This window comes from Pleurodeles waltl, chromosome 3_1, assembly GCF_031143425.1.
Source record: "Pleurodeles waltl isolate 20211129_DDA chromosome 3_1, aPleWal1.hap1.20221129, whole genome shotgun sequence".
Taxonomy (NCBI): Eukaryota; Metazoa; Chordata; class Amphibia; order Caudata; family Salamandridae; genus Pleurodeles; species Pleurodeles waltl.
Window position 1 is genome coordinate 419873293 of NC_090440.1, and position 17688 is coordinate 419890980.

At 47.2% G+C, this 17688-nt stretch overlaps 1 protein-coding gene across 1 annotated transcript in view; it reads left to right on the forward strand.

The window, feature by feature from the left end:
- The window catches only part of LOC138284183 (aminopeptidase Ey-like), a 432258-nt gene that overhangs the window by 176427 nt on the left and 238143 nt on the right, over nucleotides 1-17688 (forward strand). The window contains exon 9 of the mRNA XM_069222681.1: nucleotides 67-132. Within this exon, the coding sequence (XP_069078782.1) occupies nucleotides 67-132 (66 nt within the window). The remainder of the gene's footprint in view (nucleotides 1-66; nucleotides 133-17688) is intronic.

The window sequence follows — 17688 nt, forward strand, 5'->3', positions numbered from 1 at the left end:
ACAAATTTAAATGAGATTAAAAATGGAAAACTCCTGTTTATGTCTATCTTATTTTTATTTTCACAGGAGTATCTACGTACCCATGAATATAACAACACGGTTGCCGACGACCTGTGGTCCTGTTTGCAAAAGGTATGTGATAGGGTTGGGGCCCTAATGCAGCTATCAATAACCTGCCTGTGGCACCAATGAAGCCAGGACACCATGAATATGCAAGCAACATTGCTGATGAATCTGATGGGTTGACAAAAAGGCAATGTGTGCACAGTGCTTTTCTAGAAACATTGTCCTTCCCTCCAAAGTGTGGAGTTGGTGGTGTACAGGTAATCCAGGAATGGAACCATCAAACAAATTAGGTTTTGATTTGGAACAGGATTAAGTTTCATTTACAGGAGCAGTCAGTTGGCAAATACCATGCAGTCGCATAAAGATTACTTTTATATCTTTTAAAGGTGATTTGCATTTATGCAGCTATCCATGTGAACACTGCTCTTATTGTAGTGTCTGTGGTATGTGTTACTCCGATTCAATGTGTTAGTAATGGTGTACACTATGATTGAATGTTCTGCTTTGCACCTTGTAGAAAAAAGGGAGCTCATGGTTCTAGGTTGAGCAGAATCTAGAATATATTATTATGATCAGCTTCTAGAGTTTCAATCCTAAAACTGGGCCTCCTGCAGACCCGAAAAGTACTGAGTGTAAATATAGTGATCATTGCAGAGGAGAGCCACAGTAAGTAGTCACCATAATGATGCACTGAACTTACCGGAAATTTAAGATATGTGATCCAAAACACCTATGTATGCCACAGGACACAAGCTTGACCCCCATTTTCACCTGCAGCAATTGTGTCAAATTCAGGTATGTTACAGAACTCATATAGACCGATCACTCCATCGTCCACTTCAGCATCTCCAGCCCCCACACCTCCACCCCCAAGATGACCAGTGCCCTCCACCCCCCCTAGAAGTGGAACAAAATCTTGGAGACTAGTAGGACAGACATCCTCAACACCTCCAACCCTGCTACTGCCACCAACCTCAAACAGGAGGTGAAAAACGTCAATGCCTGAATTACCAATTGCACCAACAACATTGTCCCCAACAAGAGCAACATCCAGAGAAAATCCTAAAAATAGGCCAGCTGATACACTCAAGAACTCAGAACAGCGAAATGAGACAGCAAACAGCGGGGGAGGAGAAGGCGTGCCAGCAAGGACCCCTCAGACAGAGCAGCGTTCAAGACCTCCCCTCAACCTCTACCACCACCTGCTAAGGGCAATGAAGAAGGCAGCCCTTGCCCATGCATCGAAACCAGCACCAACAACACCAAGGAACTTTTCAACATTGTTAAGGAATTCTCCAACCTGACTGCCAGCAAAAACAACATCACAATCTCACAGGAGCTATGCAACAGTTTTGCCCACGTCTTCCATGCCAAGATCACAACCATATACAGAAACTTCAAACTCCAAAACCTTACCTATAGACTTCAGTAGATACCCCACCACTGTAATAACTGACACAAACCACACACTGACCACCTGGAACATCCTCTCCACCTAGGACATCACCTTCACCATGACATCCATTCACTTGGGAGCTTCCACAGACACATGCCCACACCACATCTTCAACCGTGGAAACTGAAGGATCGGCCAAGAACTCACCACTCTGCTCAATGTCTCCATCATGACTGCAACATCTCCCAAGGCCTAGAAACACGCAGAACTCAGACCACAACTCAAAAAACCCTCCACTGACCCCAGTGAACCCAAAAAGAACTGGCCAATCTTCCTGCTCCCATTCCCAGTGAAGATACTGGAAAAGATCATCGATAAGCAACCCATGACATACCTGGAGCAGAACCAGCTACTCAACACCTCCCAATCGACTTCTGCAGCAATCACAGCACTAAAACATCCCTGATTGCAGCCACTGAAGACATCCAAACCCTCCTCAACTGTGGAGAAACAGCACCTTTGATCCTCTCAACTCTCAGCAGCCATCAATGCCGTATCCCACCACATGCTGATGGAAATACTCCACCACATCGTCATCCAAGAGGATGCACTCAGATGGAGCACCTGCATCGAAAGAAGCCATAGGATGCACCTCCGACCTTCCTACCTCACCTCCAAAACCAAGGAGATCACCTGTGGTGCCCCCCAGGGCTCATCCCTCAGCTTGACGCTCTTCAACACATATGTGACTCCTCTGGTCAACATCATCAGATCCCACTGTCTATACATAATGTCCTCCACAGGTGACACCAAACTCATCCTCTCACTCCCGGGCGACCCCTCCACCATTAGAATCAACTTCTACAGATGCATGACATGCAATGCTAACTGGGTGAAGAACAATTACCTACAACTGAACACAGAGAAGGTGGAAGTACTGATCATTGGCAACAGCAGCAACACATGGAACAACTTTAGGTGCCCATTAGACCTAGGACCCACACCCACTCCCTCCAACCAAGCCAGAAACCTTGGAATCATCACTGACAACAAGCTCACCATGAAATCACAGATAAATGCTGTCTCCTCCACCTGCTTACTCACTTTGGGCATGCTCCATAGGATCTTCAAGTGGTTATCCTAAAACACATGAGATGCTCCATGACACAGGCCCTCATCACCAGCCAACTGGGTTATGGCAGTGCCTTCTATGTAAGAATTGGCACACACCACTCACAGAGACTTCGGACCATATAGAACACCAAAGCCAGACTCAACCTCGGCCTTCCCTGACGAACCCACATCACACCCCACCTTAGGCAACTCCACTAGCTCCCCATACTGAAGAGATGCCAATTCAAGCTGCTAACCCACACACACAAGGCACTACACCCAGAGGGACCTGCGGACATTAACCACCACCTGAACTTACACCAACTATCGAGAAGTCTACGCTCTGCCTCTTTTTCACTTGTTCATACTCCCCACATCTACCGGGAAGCAGAAGGGGAGGGTGCTCCTTCTCTCACATTGCAGCAAAACCAAACCTGGAACAGCCTCCCCACGCACCTTTGGACCATCATCTCACTTCAGGATTTACAAATGGTCCGTAAGACATGGCTGTTGGAATAAACCTCCAGGGCCTGCAAGCAGGCTATTAGCCACGCTTTAGAAATCCTGTTTGGTTGATTGATTGAGAGGCTTTTGCAACCAGGCGGCAACGAAGTGAACATATTTTGTGTCTGCTTTTGCTCTGGTGATATCCTCAAACCTGTGGTAGGCACTCAGTAGAAGAGGGTACTTTGCAGTACTGAGTTACCTAGATATTTATCCACACAAGTGTTCTATGGTACCCTGCACATCTTGAGAAATAAGTAACCAAGGATAAGTCAGAGCGGAAGAGTTAGGGATAATGCAGTAGCAAGAAATCCATTGTGGGGTCTTCATGTCTTGAGAAGGTTCCAGTGGCATCTTAGTCTCCTGGGAGACTGCCAGTCCTCATGGACAAAATGGAAAAAATGAGAGAAAAAGTAATTACATTAAAAGTTTGACAGAGTCCGGAAGAGTGTGCACAGGTGCTCAGTTGAGAAGGAGGAAGAACAGGGCTTGTAGAAGGAAATAGTACACCCAAGTGAGACTGAGTCCACTTCCACTCAGGAATGGAAGCCGTCGCCACCTGGATGAGAGAAAGTTGACTTAAGCTAATCTCCGACAAGACTGAGCTCATCATCTTCGGAAACGCCACCTCAGCTTGGGACGATACCTGGTGGCCCACATCCCTCAGCACCCCCTCTACACCAACTGAGCACGCCCGCAACCTAGGAATCATCTTCGACTCCTCCCTATCCATGACCCACCAGGTAAACTCAGTCACCTCCTCCTGCAGGCACACACTCCGCGAACTTCAGAAGATCTATCTTCAGATGGACTGTCGAGGGACAGTCACCCATGACTTAGTCACTAGCAAGCTCGACTACGGCAACACCCACTATGCCGGCACCTCAACTAGAAACATTAAAAAACTACAACTCATCCAGAATGCTACCGCCAGACTCATTCTGGACCTCCCTCACTGAGAACACATCTCCCAACACCTGAGGGCCCTCCACTGTCTACCAGTCGAGAAGCAAATCACCTTCAAGCTACTCACCCACACGTGCAATGCCACACACAATGCAGGACCAGCCTACCTGAACCACCACGTATCCTTCCACACCCCCGCCAGATCCTTCTGCTCCACCTAGATATCCCTAGCCACCATCCCTCACATCCGCAAAACCACTGCTGGAGGATGATCCTTCATGTACATTGCAGCAAAGAGCTGGAACAACCTCCCCCTGCACCTCAGACAAAGCCCGTCGCTCACCATCTTCAGGAAGAACCTCAAGATGTGGCTCATTGGATGAGGCCCCTTCCCTCCCCCAGCACCTTGAGACCCTCACATGTGAGTAGCTGCGCTTTACAAAAACTGATTGAACGACTGACTGAGTGCTGTAGGGTGAAATAAACTTATGACAGAACCATGCATGTTATAACCACACAGACTTTACCACGCATTTTCTTTACACACAAGTCTCCACCATGCATTGGCTTTACCACGCACACCAAAAATGTAAGTATTTATTAGTGAAAAAAAAATATATATAGATATATATATATATATCTGCACTTGATGCGGCGTGCTCTTCTGTACCAAAACGCCGGGGGTGCCGAATGTAACACGTGCCACCTTGTCTAAAATTACCACTTGCCTCCAGGGTTCCCAAAAAGTATACAGCACTCCAAGAATACTCTGAATTTATTTATTGACTCGCAACGTAACACGTTACGGCGTTAACCGCCTTTGTCAACCTTGCGGTCGCCATTTTGAAACCTCCTTATATACCTTGTATTGTTGCACATAATGTGAATCACTTGCCAAACACAAATAATATTTATCACGATGATTACCTTACCTAATTATTAACTATTCTTCAAATAATCGTCAACCTGTTATACGTTTCCATTAATTCAGACAATTGTTTTTGTCAGTCTTGACCAAATACACATAACAATGTCAAAGGGTTAAACAATGCAATGGAAACATCACCATATTACACTTTCAATTACTATAATACATGATTGCCTGTGTGACTCATATTACTTGTACTTATGCTAGTTCCTTTACTATATTACGAACTATGATGACCATCTATCATTACTGCCATTTACTTCAATGCAGATTACTCAATTTTATACAACTACTTCCATACAAATAAACCTTATGCATGAATACCCATCACACATGGAAAAGATATAAAATTAAACGAAAATAGACCAAAACATCAACATAAAAATAATAATAATAAATATAGAATAAGCCTGAACGACTGGATGAATGAATTAATACCCATATAAGTTATCATTCTGAATCTAATTGACCAAACATATGTTGTGAGTGATCATGAATATAATATTTGATGTGAATTTAACATCAAAATATAGTGACTATCTGCCACCTTTAACACTGTAAATGTTTTAATGGTTCTCTTTCATTGTTCTAAATAATCCATCAATTTTGTACAAATACCTGCATTTAAATACATTCAACCAGTTTTTTCCTTAAACTCACCAATAAATGATAAAGTTACCAGCCAATATTCCCATTATAAATGTATTGATAATTCTTCATTCATGTTTAATCCATTTGGTTCCATGGTATCTAACTTGATTATATATCTTGATTCTAAAATTCTTAACTTTAGTTCCCTGTTGCCACCTCTAATATCCTTAGTACTGCCATCTATAAAACTAAATTTTATTTCTTAAATATTTCTTTTATGTTTCTGCTGCATATGACGTGCAACAAGGTACGTATCATCATTATTCTGAATAGCTTTTAAATGTTACAGAATTAGTTTATAAGCTTGCAATTTAGTACTTCCAAAATACATCTTAGGACAACTGCATCTTAAGACATATACAACATAATCACTTTTACAAGTGTAATGACCCTTAATTCTGTGTAATACTCTTTGTCCTGCCATTAAGGATTTAGGACCTCATTACAACCCTGGCGGTCGGTGTTAAAGCAGCGGTAATAGCGCCGACAGGCCGGCGGGAAAAAAAATTGAATCACGACCATACCATAATCCCCCAACATAGACAGCCACTTTAACACTCCGACCACCACGGCGGTAGAAACAAACACTGTGGTGGTAACCACCAACAGACAGGCGGAACACAAAGTTCCGCCAACTGTATTACAACACGCCTATCCACCACCTTTTCCGGGGCGGTAATAACGACATAAAAAGCACAGCGGAAACAGGACTTTTAACGGAAACCACTCAACTTTTGACACTTTACGAACAACCAGGACACCATGGAGCCCGAGTTACAGGTCCTGCCCATGCTGGTGTACCTCCTCTTGTATTAGGAGCAGCAAAGACGCCGGTGACGACCACGGTGAGCACTGCACTTAGCATACAGGGGAGGGGGGAGGGAAAAGAGAGTGACACACACACGCAACACCCCCACCCCTCACCCTCACCCACAACACCATACCCACAAATACATGCAGCCACATTACATATACACCCGTCACCCCCTGGAAAAATGCAAGGACAAAAGGAAATGATTGTAACAAGTGTAATCATTTAAATAGCAGATAGGCCAAATTCAAAAATCAGTATATACAAATATGTACACCAACTACACAAGTCCGGATATTAATGAAATGATTGTCCGTCGATCAGTGTCCCAAAATGCACGGGCGAAGCCCACACAAGATACCTGACTCGAAACGGAGAGAACACTGCTGGGGCATCAGGTCGAAAATAAACATGCACCTCAGGGGGAGGGGGGCACCTCAGCCGGATGAACGGATGACACCACTGCTCCATGAGGGGGCTCCATGCCCACTGCTTTATCCTGGGAGGGCAAAGCCACAGTCTCGCAAGTCTCTCAAGTGGGTGGTTTGCCCACTGATTGGTCCAGGGGAGTGGAAAGCCACAGTCTCACAAGTCTCTCAAGTGGGTGGTTTGCCCACTGATTGGTCCTGAGGAGTGCAAAGCCACAGTCTCACAAGTCTCTCAAGTGGGTGGTTTGCCCACTGCTTTATCCTGGGGAGTGCAAAGCTACAGTCTCACAAGTCTCTCAAGTGGGTGGTTTGCCCACTGCTTTATCCTGGGGAGTGCTAAGCCACAGTCTCACAAGTCTCTCAAGTGGGTGGTTTGCCCACTGCTTTATCCTGGGGAGTGCTAAGCCACAGTCTCACAAATTGGATAACAGTCTCCACTGGTTCTGAAGGGGGCTTTGTGCCCAGAGTGCTTCATCCTGCCAAGGACTGAGGTAGTGGATGTGGATCTCCACTGGTTCTGGAGGGGGCTTTGTGCCCAGAGTGCTTCATCCTGCCAAGGACAGAGGTAGTGGATGTGAATCTCAACTGGTTCTGGAGGGGGCTTTGTGCCCAGAGTGCTTCATCCTGCCAAGGACAGAGGTAGTGCATGTGAATCTCCACTGGTTTTGGAGGGGGCTTTGTGCCCAGAGTGCTTCACATGCAGTGTGGCAGGTCCCATTCCCTCACCTGGGTTTGTGTGCCACGAGATTGCCTGGAAACAGGTAGCATGACACTCCCTGGAGGCAGAGACACACTCCACCCTGCTGCGACTTCGACTGCCACCTGCTGGTACAAGCAGTGCTGGGAGTCATGCCTCATGTACAGTGGGCAGGGTCCAGGACGTCTCCTGCAGCCTCGGACGGCTGGCCACTGGGGATGATTGCCATGTCAGCTGTGGTGGCACTGTCTGAGCATGTTGCGAGGCTGGTGGTGGTGGTTGCAGTGGTATCTGTGGCGAAGGTGCTGGTGGTGGTGCATGTGTCTGCACCTGTTGAGGGACACAGGAGGACGTCTCCTGCAGCCTTGGATGGCTGCCCACTGGGGATGATGCTGGGGACTGTTGGTGAGGCAGCAGACGTGCAGGTGGTGGTGCTGGTGGCAGAGCAGGTGGCGGTGTCCACCGCCAAACTGGTTGATGGTGTGGTTGACAGAAGGGGTAACTCTGGTCCCTCAGCCAGAGCCTCCGTGCCCTGTCCTGACCTGCTCTTCGGCTTGTGTCCCTTCCCCACCTTTGATGTCACTGTTGGTCCCTTGCCACTATCCCCTTTTGGCTTGCAGGAGCCCTTGCTTGCTGGTAGGTGCGGGTTCTCCCTCCGGCATGTGGGCACCTTCTTCACCTTGGCAGGTGGCGGAATGGCCTGCTCCTTGGCCTCACTAGGTGGGCCACTGGCAGCCCTGATGGGTGCCGCCCGCGATGTGACCGGACTTGCTGAGACCACTGTGCTGGAGGATTTGGTGGCTGAGGTGCTGGGCTGGGACCAGGACATTCTGACCCTAGGAGGAGGACGGGGAGAGGGAGGTGTAGGGAAGAGGTCAAAGTTTGCGAGGAAGAGTTTCTTAGACACACTGGGACAGGAAGATGGAGGGGGTTTGGGAGTGGAGGAAGAGGTAGTGGTTGTAGGAGGTGTACGCCTGCTGAATTTTGGTGAAGGTGCATGGGCTGGAGGCTATTGTGAGGTGGATGGCTGTTGGGTGAGTGTGTGCCTGGGAGGAGGGCTCACAGACATACTGGGAGAGGACACAGGGGATGAATGGTAGTGGGGGTGGTGATTGCACGTGAGCGGTGTGTGGTGATGGGCGTGCTGGTGATGGAGGTAGTGGATGAAGATGTAGTGCATGCAGGTGTGAGTGGAGACGGGACAGGGAGGCAGGAGGAAGGAGGCGGACGTGGAGGAGGGGGACACAGTGGAGGCAGTGGATGTTGGTGTGTCTGCATGGGGATGGTGCTTGTGTGAGTGCCTGTGGGATGTGTGGTGATTATGTTTGCCATGTCCACTCTTGTGTGTTGATGAGTGTGCATGCCGGTCTGATGGTATGCTTGGGATAGGCTGAGGTACAGGGGATTGGGTCAGGGTAGAGGAAGTTGGAGGGGGGAGGTTGGACACAGGGACAACGGCTACCATCAGTGCTGAGGCCAGAGCCTGAAATGCTCTCTGTTGGGCCGACATGCCAGAATGAATGCCCTTCAGGTATGCATTTGTTTGCTGCAAATGCCTCTCAACACCCTGGATGGCATTCCAAATGGTTGATTGTCCAACAGTGAGGGATCTCAGGAGGTCAATAGCATCCTCACTGAGGATAGCAGGGCTGACTGGGGCACGGGCTGAGGTGCCTGGGGCGAAGGAGATGCCCACCCTCCTGGGTGAGTGCGCACGGGAAACTCGATGAGGGGCTGCTGGGAGGGCGGTGCTGGTAGGGGGGGTGGCAGCTGTACCTGTTGATGCGGTGGGCACAGAGGTGCCCACCACTGCAAGGGAGCTCCCATCAGCGGAGGAGTCGCTGTCACTCGTGTCTGCTCTTGTCCCCGTCGTGGATCTCCCCTCGCCCTTCATCCCACTGGTGCTTTCGGACTCCGTTACTTCACCCTCTAGGGCCACGTGGGATGCAGCTCCCTCCTGCTCCGGTGCCCCTGCTCCTCCGCTAGATGATGCTAATGCACACAAGGACAGGGTGACAAAACAAAAAGGGGGGGAAGACAGAAGAGACACATGGTCAATGCCTGCAACTCCACTACCGTTGGCAGACACAACACACAGGGAGCAGCCCTATGCACTAAGCCATGCACTGACAGGGCAGGGGAAAAGCACATGCCCGTAGGGGACTCTGTCGAGAATACCATTTTATGCACAGCTGGAAGCCATGGGAGCCTGACTAGGTGTAGAGGGCAAATACCACCTTTGGTGTTGGACAAAGAATGAGGCTGCAAATCAATGGATCTACCTTTGCGCATCTGCCCTGGCCTAGGGGAACCCACAGACCACCTCCACCATCCAGACACCTCGTAATGCACGCAGAGTCAGCTGAATAAGAGTGTACTCACCCGCTTGTGGCTGCTGTGATACCCTAAAGCGCCCATCCAGATATGCCACTGCCAGGATCCGGTACATCAGGGGGTCATGGTTCGACGGGCACTCCTTCCGTGTTGGGAGGCCATCCCCAGCTGGGCCTCCACTGTCTTCTTGGTCCAGCGGCGCAGGTCCTCCCATCTTTTACGGCAGTGGGTACTCCGTCTATGGTAGACCCCCAGGGTCTGCACTTCCTTGCCGATGGCACGCCAAATCCCCTTCTTCTGGTGGGCGCTGACCTAGAGGAAAAGTGAAGTGAAAATTGATGTTACTCTCCCGTACAGTCCTTCTCACACATTGGCCACAAACCTCCCACCCTGGCCCAGAAATACATACATACACCATCCTCACATGCTGGCCTGTCCTCCCCGTCTCTTCCATCCACGACATACAATCATGTGCCATCCACCATGCACACAGTTTACTCACCTGTTTGTCTGGAGGACCGTACAGTTTTGTGTACTGGAGGAGGACCCCATCCACCAGTTTCTCCAACTCCTCCGCAGTGAAGGCAGGGGCCCTTTCCCCAGACACTGTAGCCATTGTCGCTTCCAGACTCAGGTCACAGCAGCACTTGCAGTGTAGGTCCTCTCCTGTTAAAGGTCAGGTATCAAGTGAGTGAACAGATAGAAAATGTCAGTCAAGTCTGCGGTGGTGCGTACCGTCACCGTCGGCGTACATCGTCATTGGCTCCTGGAACCCATAGGGCCCAATGATAACCAATGCTGAATTGCGCCGCGGTCTTCAACCGCCTACCGCGACGGTGTACAAAACCAGCGCAGTTACCTTATTTCCCCTTGTCCCACCTTACAGGTCAGGCAGCCGCCATTTCAGGGGGCCACATGGCAGGCCAAATAACTGTGTCACACCTATTTAGGCCAGGAATACGGACAGACAAAGGCACATAGAGAAAAATGTTTACGTTTGTGCTAAACAGCCTTGTGAAACCTATGTGTTGTATGACCCTCTGCTCATCGTTCTTCTCCATAGGGCACATCTGCTGGGGCAGGTCATGAGATGGAGGCATCCTCCGGTGTAACAATCCAGGAACAGTGTGCCCAGTTTGAGCCTGACCTGATGTCAGCTAACTGCCATCCCACAGGAATACCCCCTCTAGTGCAGGTCGTGTCAGTACTCCATTTCCTGGCCAGTGGGTCTTTTCAAACAACAGTTGCCATCTCATCAGGGATGTTACAGGCAATTTTCTCTAACGTTTTGTCCAGAGTGTTATCTGCCCTGCTGAAACACATGCTCAGCTACATCGTTTTCCCTCAGGTGGAGGATTTGCCCACAGTGAAAGGTGACTTTTATGCCCTGGGACATATCCCCAACATCATTGGTGCCATTGATGGTACACATGTGGCATTTGTCCTACCCCCAGGGATGAACAGGTGTACAGAAACCACAAAAGCTACCATTCTATGAATGTGCAGATGGTGTGTTTGGCAGACCAGTACATCTCCCATGTGAATGCCAAGTATCCTGGCTCAGTGCATGATGCTTAAATTTTGAGGAATAGCAGCATCCCTTATGTGATGGGGCAACTCCAGAGGAACTGTGTGGCTAATAGGTGAGCCTAAAGTCCCCACACAGTTTCATTTGGTGTCTGGGTATGGGAGATTCCCTAATGTTTGGAGTATGTCTAACAGTTGTCCCTCGATATTTGCAGGTGACTCTGGTTACCCCAACTTGTCATGGCTACTGACCCCAATGAGGAATCCCAGGACAAGGGCACAGGAACGCCTCAATGAGGCACATGGGTGAACTAGGAGGATAATAGAGCGCACCCTCGGCCTCCTGAAGGCCAGATTCCGGTGCCTCCATCTGATAGGTGGATCCCTATGCTGCTCACCAAAGAAGGTGTGCCAGATCATCGTGGCCTGCTGTTTGTTGCACAACCTGACTTTGCGATGCCAGGTGCCTTTTCTGCAGAAGGATGGGCCTGATGGTGGTCTTGTGGCAGCTGTGGAGCCTGTGGACAGTGAGGAAGAGGAGGCAGAAGAAGAAGATGTAGACAACCGAAACAACATCATCATGCAATATTTCCAGTGAGACACAGGTAAGAGGATGGAACTGCTGCCCACATCTCATACTACTGTAGGACCTAGCATAAATCTGCCTTTTTACCTCTGTGTCTGGACCCTGGCTTGTCACTTTGGCTTTCCATTTCACAAATCTGGGTCCCACTTTGTGCCCTCTGCTATGTTTACTGCTGGCCTACAGCTGTGTAACATTGAATGTGAACAAGTACATTGACATTGCTATATTTCAGAGATGTTGCAATTACAGATTTGTGAAGCACAGACTGATTCCAGATTGTTTTATGATTCAAGGGTGTTTATTTCTGTGCTAATAAGTGGAGGGGTGTGTGCATTGGGCTAGGGTGATGGTTGAGGAATGTCCATGACAGAGTCCAGTCTCTCGGTCTCACAGGTACATTGTCCAATTGGGCATAGGAAGGGGAGCAATGGCAGTTTAAGGTGGACAGGGTGACAAAGTGGGACAGAAGGGTGACATTCAGGAGGGTCTTATTTCCTGGCGGGGACTTGGCAATGTTCTCTGTCTTGTTCCTGGATCTCAGGGACTGTTTGTGGGGTGGTTCTCCTTCTGCAGGGGGTGGGGTGCTGGTGGCCTGTTGTTCCTGTGGCGGTGCCTCCTATCCACTAGTGCCGGCGGAGGTGGAGGGCTGTTCATCGTCCAGGCTAGTGTTAGGAGCCCGTTTGTGTCCCACTGTGTCCCTCCTGGTGTTGACAAGGTCTGCCAGCACCCCTGCAATGGTGACCAGGGTGTTGTTGATGACTTCAAGTTCTCCCTGATCCCAAGATAGTGTTCCTCCTGCAGCCGCTAAGTCTCCTGAAACTTGGCCAGTACTGTGCCCATGGTCTCCATGGAATGGTGGTATGCTCCCATGATGTTGGAGAGTGCCTGTGGAGAGTGGGTTCCCCGGGCCTGTCCTCCCCCTGTCGCACAGCAGTCCTCCCAGTGTCCCTGTTATCCTGTGCCTCTGTCCCCTGAACTGTGTGCCCACTGCCATGACCCCAGGTCCCTGATTTTCTTGGGTTGGTGGGTTTGCCTGGGTTCCCTTTAGTGGTGGACACACTGCTGATTGACGTGTCCTGGGGACAGAGGGATGGGCCCGCTGGGTAGGTGCTGTGGTGGTGTTTCCTGAGGGGGGAGGGTATGTGGTGGCTTGGCGCAGTGGCCAGGAACCAACTGTCCGGAGGTCCCTGATGGGCCGGGCTGGTCATCTTGATCCAGGCATGCAGAGCTACTGTCATCACTGTGGGCCTCTTCTGTGGGGGTACTGGATATGTCTGGCATCTCCTGCTGGTGACGTTGGGTATAGGTCCTGTTGGGGTGTAAATGCATAGTTTTAGTATCTGTGTATGCCATCCTGTGCATTTGGTGAGGTACCCTCTACTCCTGTTCTTGCGTAATTGTGTTTGCCCTTTTGTGATAGTTTGTTTGGGGTCTGTGTGGGTATCTGTACTGGACATGCTTTGGTGACGGTGGTCCATGCATAGGTGTTGCATGCAGGGCCTTGGTATTGGGATGAGTGGGTTGTGATAGTGGGACATATGTGAGATGATAAAGTGATGGGAGTGAGGGTAAGGGTGGGGGTATGTGATGGCATGCAGGTGGGGTGGGGGATATGGAAGTAAAGATATGACTTACGAGAGTCCAGTCCTCCTTCTACTCCTGTGAGGCCCTCAGGATGCAGTATTGCCAAGGCTTGCTCCTCCCATGTTGTTAGTTGTGGGGGAGGAGGTGGGGGTCCACCGCCAGTCCTCTGTACAGCAATCTGGTGTCTTGATACAACGGAACACACCTTCCCCCGTAGGTCATACCACCTCTTCCTGATGTCATCCCGTGTTCTTGGATGCTGTCCCACTGCATTGACCCTGATTCTCCGCCATAGCTCCATCTTCCTTGCAATGGAGGTGTGCTGCACCTGTGATCCGAAAAGCTGTGGTTCGACCCAGATGATTTCCTCCACCATGACCATGAGTTCCTCCTCAGAAAACCTGGGGTGTCTTTGAGGTGCCATGATGTGGTGTGGGTGATGTGTGAGGTGCTGTCTGTTGTGATGTGTGGGGGGATGTGTTGGTGTGTGTTGTTTGAGGTGCATGGATGTTGTATGAGTGATGGTGTTGTGTCTCTGTGGATGCTGGTGTTGTGTTTGATAATCTCTCTCTCTGGGCTTCTTCCAAATGTGTTCATTGTAAGGGTTTGTGGGTAATGTGGGTGTGTGTTTTATAGTGGTGTGGGTGTGTGGGTGTGGTATGTGTATCAGGTGTGTGTATTTTGAATTGTCCAATGTGGTTGTGTTTTGTAAATGTGTGTGTATTTTGAGTGCGGCACGCCGCGTTGATTCGTGGGTCGTGATAGTGTGGGCGTATTCTTGTTGGCGTGACGGTGTAGGTTTTGGTATCGCCAGTTTGTCACTGACCTTTGGTGTGGTGGACTTGTGTGGGTGTCTGTATTGTGGCAGATTCCGAGATGTGGGTCGTAATACCTGTAGTGGAATTCCACCGCTGCAACGGTATGTTGGTGATCTTCAGCACGGCAGAAAGCGGGATTTACCACCAGGGCTGTAATGAGGGACTAAATCCCTAATGACAGGACAAAGAGTATTACACAGAATTAAGGGTCATTGCACTTGTAAAAGTGATTATCTTGTGTATGCCTTAAGATGCAGTTGTCCTAATATGTATGTTGGAAGTACTAAATTGCAAGCTTATAAACGAATTCTGCAACATTTCAGAGCCATTCAGAATAATGATGATACGTACCCTGTTGCACGTCATATGCAGCAGAAACATAAAGGAAATATTGAAGAAATAAAATATAGTATTATAAATGGCATTACTAAGGATATTAGGGGTGGGAACAGGGAACTAAAGTTAAGAATTTTAGAATCAAGATATATAATCAAGTTAGATACCATGGAGCCAAATGGATTAAACATGAATGAAGAATTAACAATACATTTATAATAGGAACATCACTGGTAACTTTATCATTTACTGGTGGGTTAAAGGAATAAACTGGTTCAATGTGTTTAAATACAGTTATTTGTACAAAATGGATGGATTATTTAGAATAATGAAAGAGAACCATTAAAACATATACGGAGTTAAAGGTGGTGGATAGTCACTATAATTTGATGTTAAATTCACATCAAATATTATATTCATGATCACTCACAACATATGTTTGGTCAATTAGATTCAGAATGATAACTTATGTGAGTATTAATTCATTCATCCAGTCGTTCAGGCTTATTCCATATTTATTATTATTTTTATTTTCATGTTCATGTTTTGGTCTATTGTAGTTGAATTTGATATCTTTTCCATGTGTGATGGGAATCCATGCATAATGTTTAATCGTAAGGAAGTAGCTGTATAAAATTGAGTAATCTGCATTGAAGTAAATGGCAGTAATTATAGCTGGTCATCATGGTTCGTCATATAATAAAGGAACTAGCTTAAGTACAAGTAATATGAATCACGCAGGCAATCATGTATTAAAGTAATTGAAAGTGTAACATGGTAATGTTACCGTTAAATTGTTTAACCTTTTGACATCGTTATGTGTATTTGGTCAAGACCGACAAAAACAATTGTATGAATTAATGGAAACGTATAGCAGGTTGACGATTATTTGAAGAATAGTTAATAATTATGTAAGGTAATCCTCGTGATAAATATTATTTGTGTTTGGCAAGTGATTCACATTATGTGCACCAATACGAGGTATATAAAGAGGTTTCAAAATGGAGACTGCAACGTTGACAAAGGCGGTAAACGCCAAAACGCGTTCAGTTGCGAGTCAATAATTCGATTTACAGTATTTTTGGAGTTCCGGATCCTTTTTGGGAACCCTGGAGGCAAGTGGTAAATAAATATATATATATATATATATATATGTGTGTGTGTGTGTGTATATATGTATATATATAGATATATATATATATATATATATATATATTTGTATACATATCTAAATATATATATATAGAGAGAGATAGACATATGTATATATATGTGTGTGTGTGTGTGTGTGTATGTATCTACCTATATTTTATAGTATAGATTACCTACTGGCGGTTGGCAGTCAGTAGTTATAGTTATAGTTGGGACCTAGTTTCAATAGGAAAAGCGTTTTTTGCTTGGATGATAACTTTGGCAAACTTTGATGAATCCTCACTAAATTTACCAACCAAAGTCCACATATTTTTGTCTAGTTTTGCATGGAAGGTTTCGGGGTGATCCATCAAATGAGGGCCGAGAAAAAGGGGGTCATCAAAAAATGTGTGTTTCCCATGTCATTTACCATAGAGATTTTAGACATGATGACAGCCAGAACCACTGAACCAAATTACACCAAATTTGGCAGAGAGCTAGGTCTTAGTCGGGAAAGATTTATCTTTATAATTCGGTATATATATCTTCAGTAGTTTTCGAGTTATTAAAGGAAAAAATAATTATATATATCTAGGGAAGCAGACCCTTGGTGGATTGACTCACAGAGGATCCATGGATCCCTGGGAAAAGCAAGGCCTTGATTGGGTAGCTGCAACCTGAGATCAAAGCTGCAGCTGCCATTTTCTTTCTCACATTGGGCCAGGGGAGGAAAAAAAATCAAAAAATAACATAACGGACCAGGATACACTTATCTTGACTCCATACCAGAGATTTGCCCAATTTTTTTTGCCAACCGCGGAATCACAGTTAGTTTAGTTGAGTTTAGTTTACTGCATTTACAGAGCGGATGGCTACCCGAAGGCTTCCCAGCGCTAATATAGAACTGCTAAATTAGGAAGTGCCTACACTAACAATAGTTGTATTTAGTTTCCTGCGAAAGGAGGATTCCAGATGCTCGACGAAATTCCATAGGTAATGAATTCCAGAGGTAGGCAGCTTTGAAAGCAAAGGAACTGCCTCCCCACACTGCTTTCTTAACCCGAGGATTGTTAATTAGCAAGACGGAAGAGGATCTGAGTGCCCTCTATGTGCTATAAGATGTTATACTTTGCCTAAGAAATGCCGGACCCTTATTATGAAGGGCTTTGTGTGCCATGCACATGGCTTTAAAATGAATACGTTGCTCTATAGGAAGCCAGTGAAGCGAGGCCAGTGCTGGTTTAGGAGAAAGATGTCTGGAAATATTCATAAGTAGTCAGGCAGCAGCATTCTGCACGACCTGCAATCTCTTTTTTAAGTAGCCTGGAGAGCCAAAGAAAAGAGAATTTCCATAGTCTAGACGAGACAGTATAAGGGCCGGAATTATGAGTCTTTTCGCCAAGAATGGAAGAACTTTGAAAATCTTTCTAATAGTTCATAGTAGGCCAAAACAAGTTGAGGCCAACTTTTTGGAGTGGCAATCCAGCGTGAGATGGGGTTATAACCAAAAACGTAAGCTCTTTATATTTTCTTTAGGCGGAGGGAGTTCTTTTAACCTTTCCAGAGCCCGGGCAGGGTCTTGAGGAGAGAGAAATTCCCAACTAACATTACTTCTGATTTATCATCATTGAGTTTGAGTTTGGAGGTGGCCATCCATCAGCTATATCTGAAAGACAGGAGGATGGATTAGCCTGTTCTGAGTTCACATTGGTGGAAAGAGAGACTACCAACTGAGTGTCGTCAGCATATGATACCAAGGAAAGACCATAAGGTTCCACGATATTGGCCAAAGGCGACATATAAATGTGAAAAAGAGTGGGACTCAACGAAGAGCCTTGTGGAACCCCACAAGTAAGGGAAAACGTGTTTGAA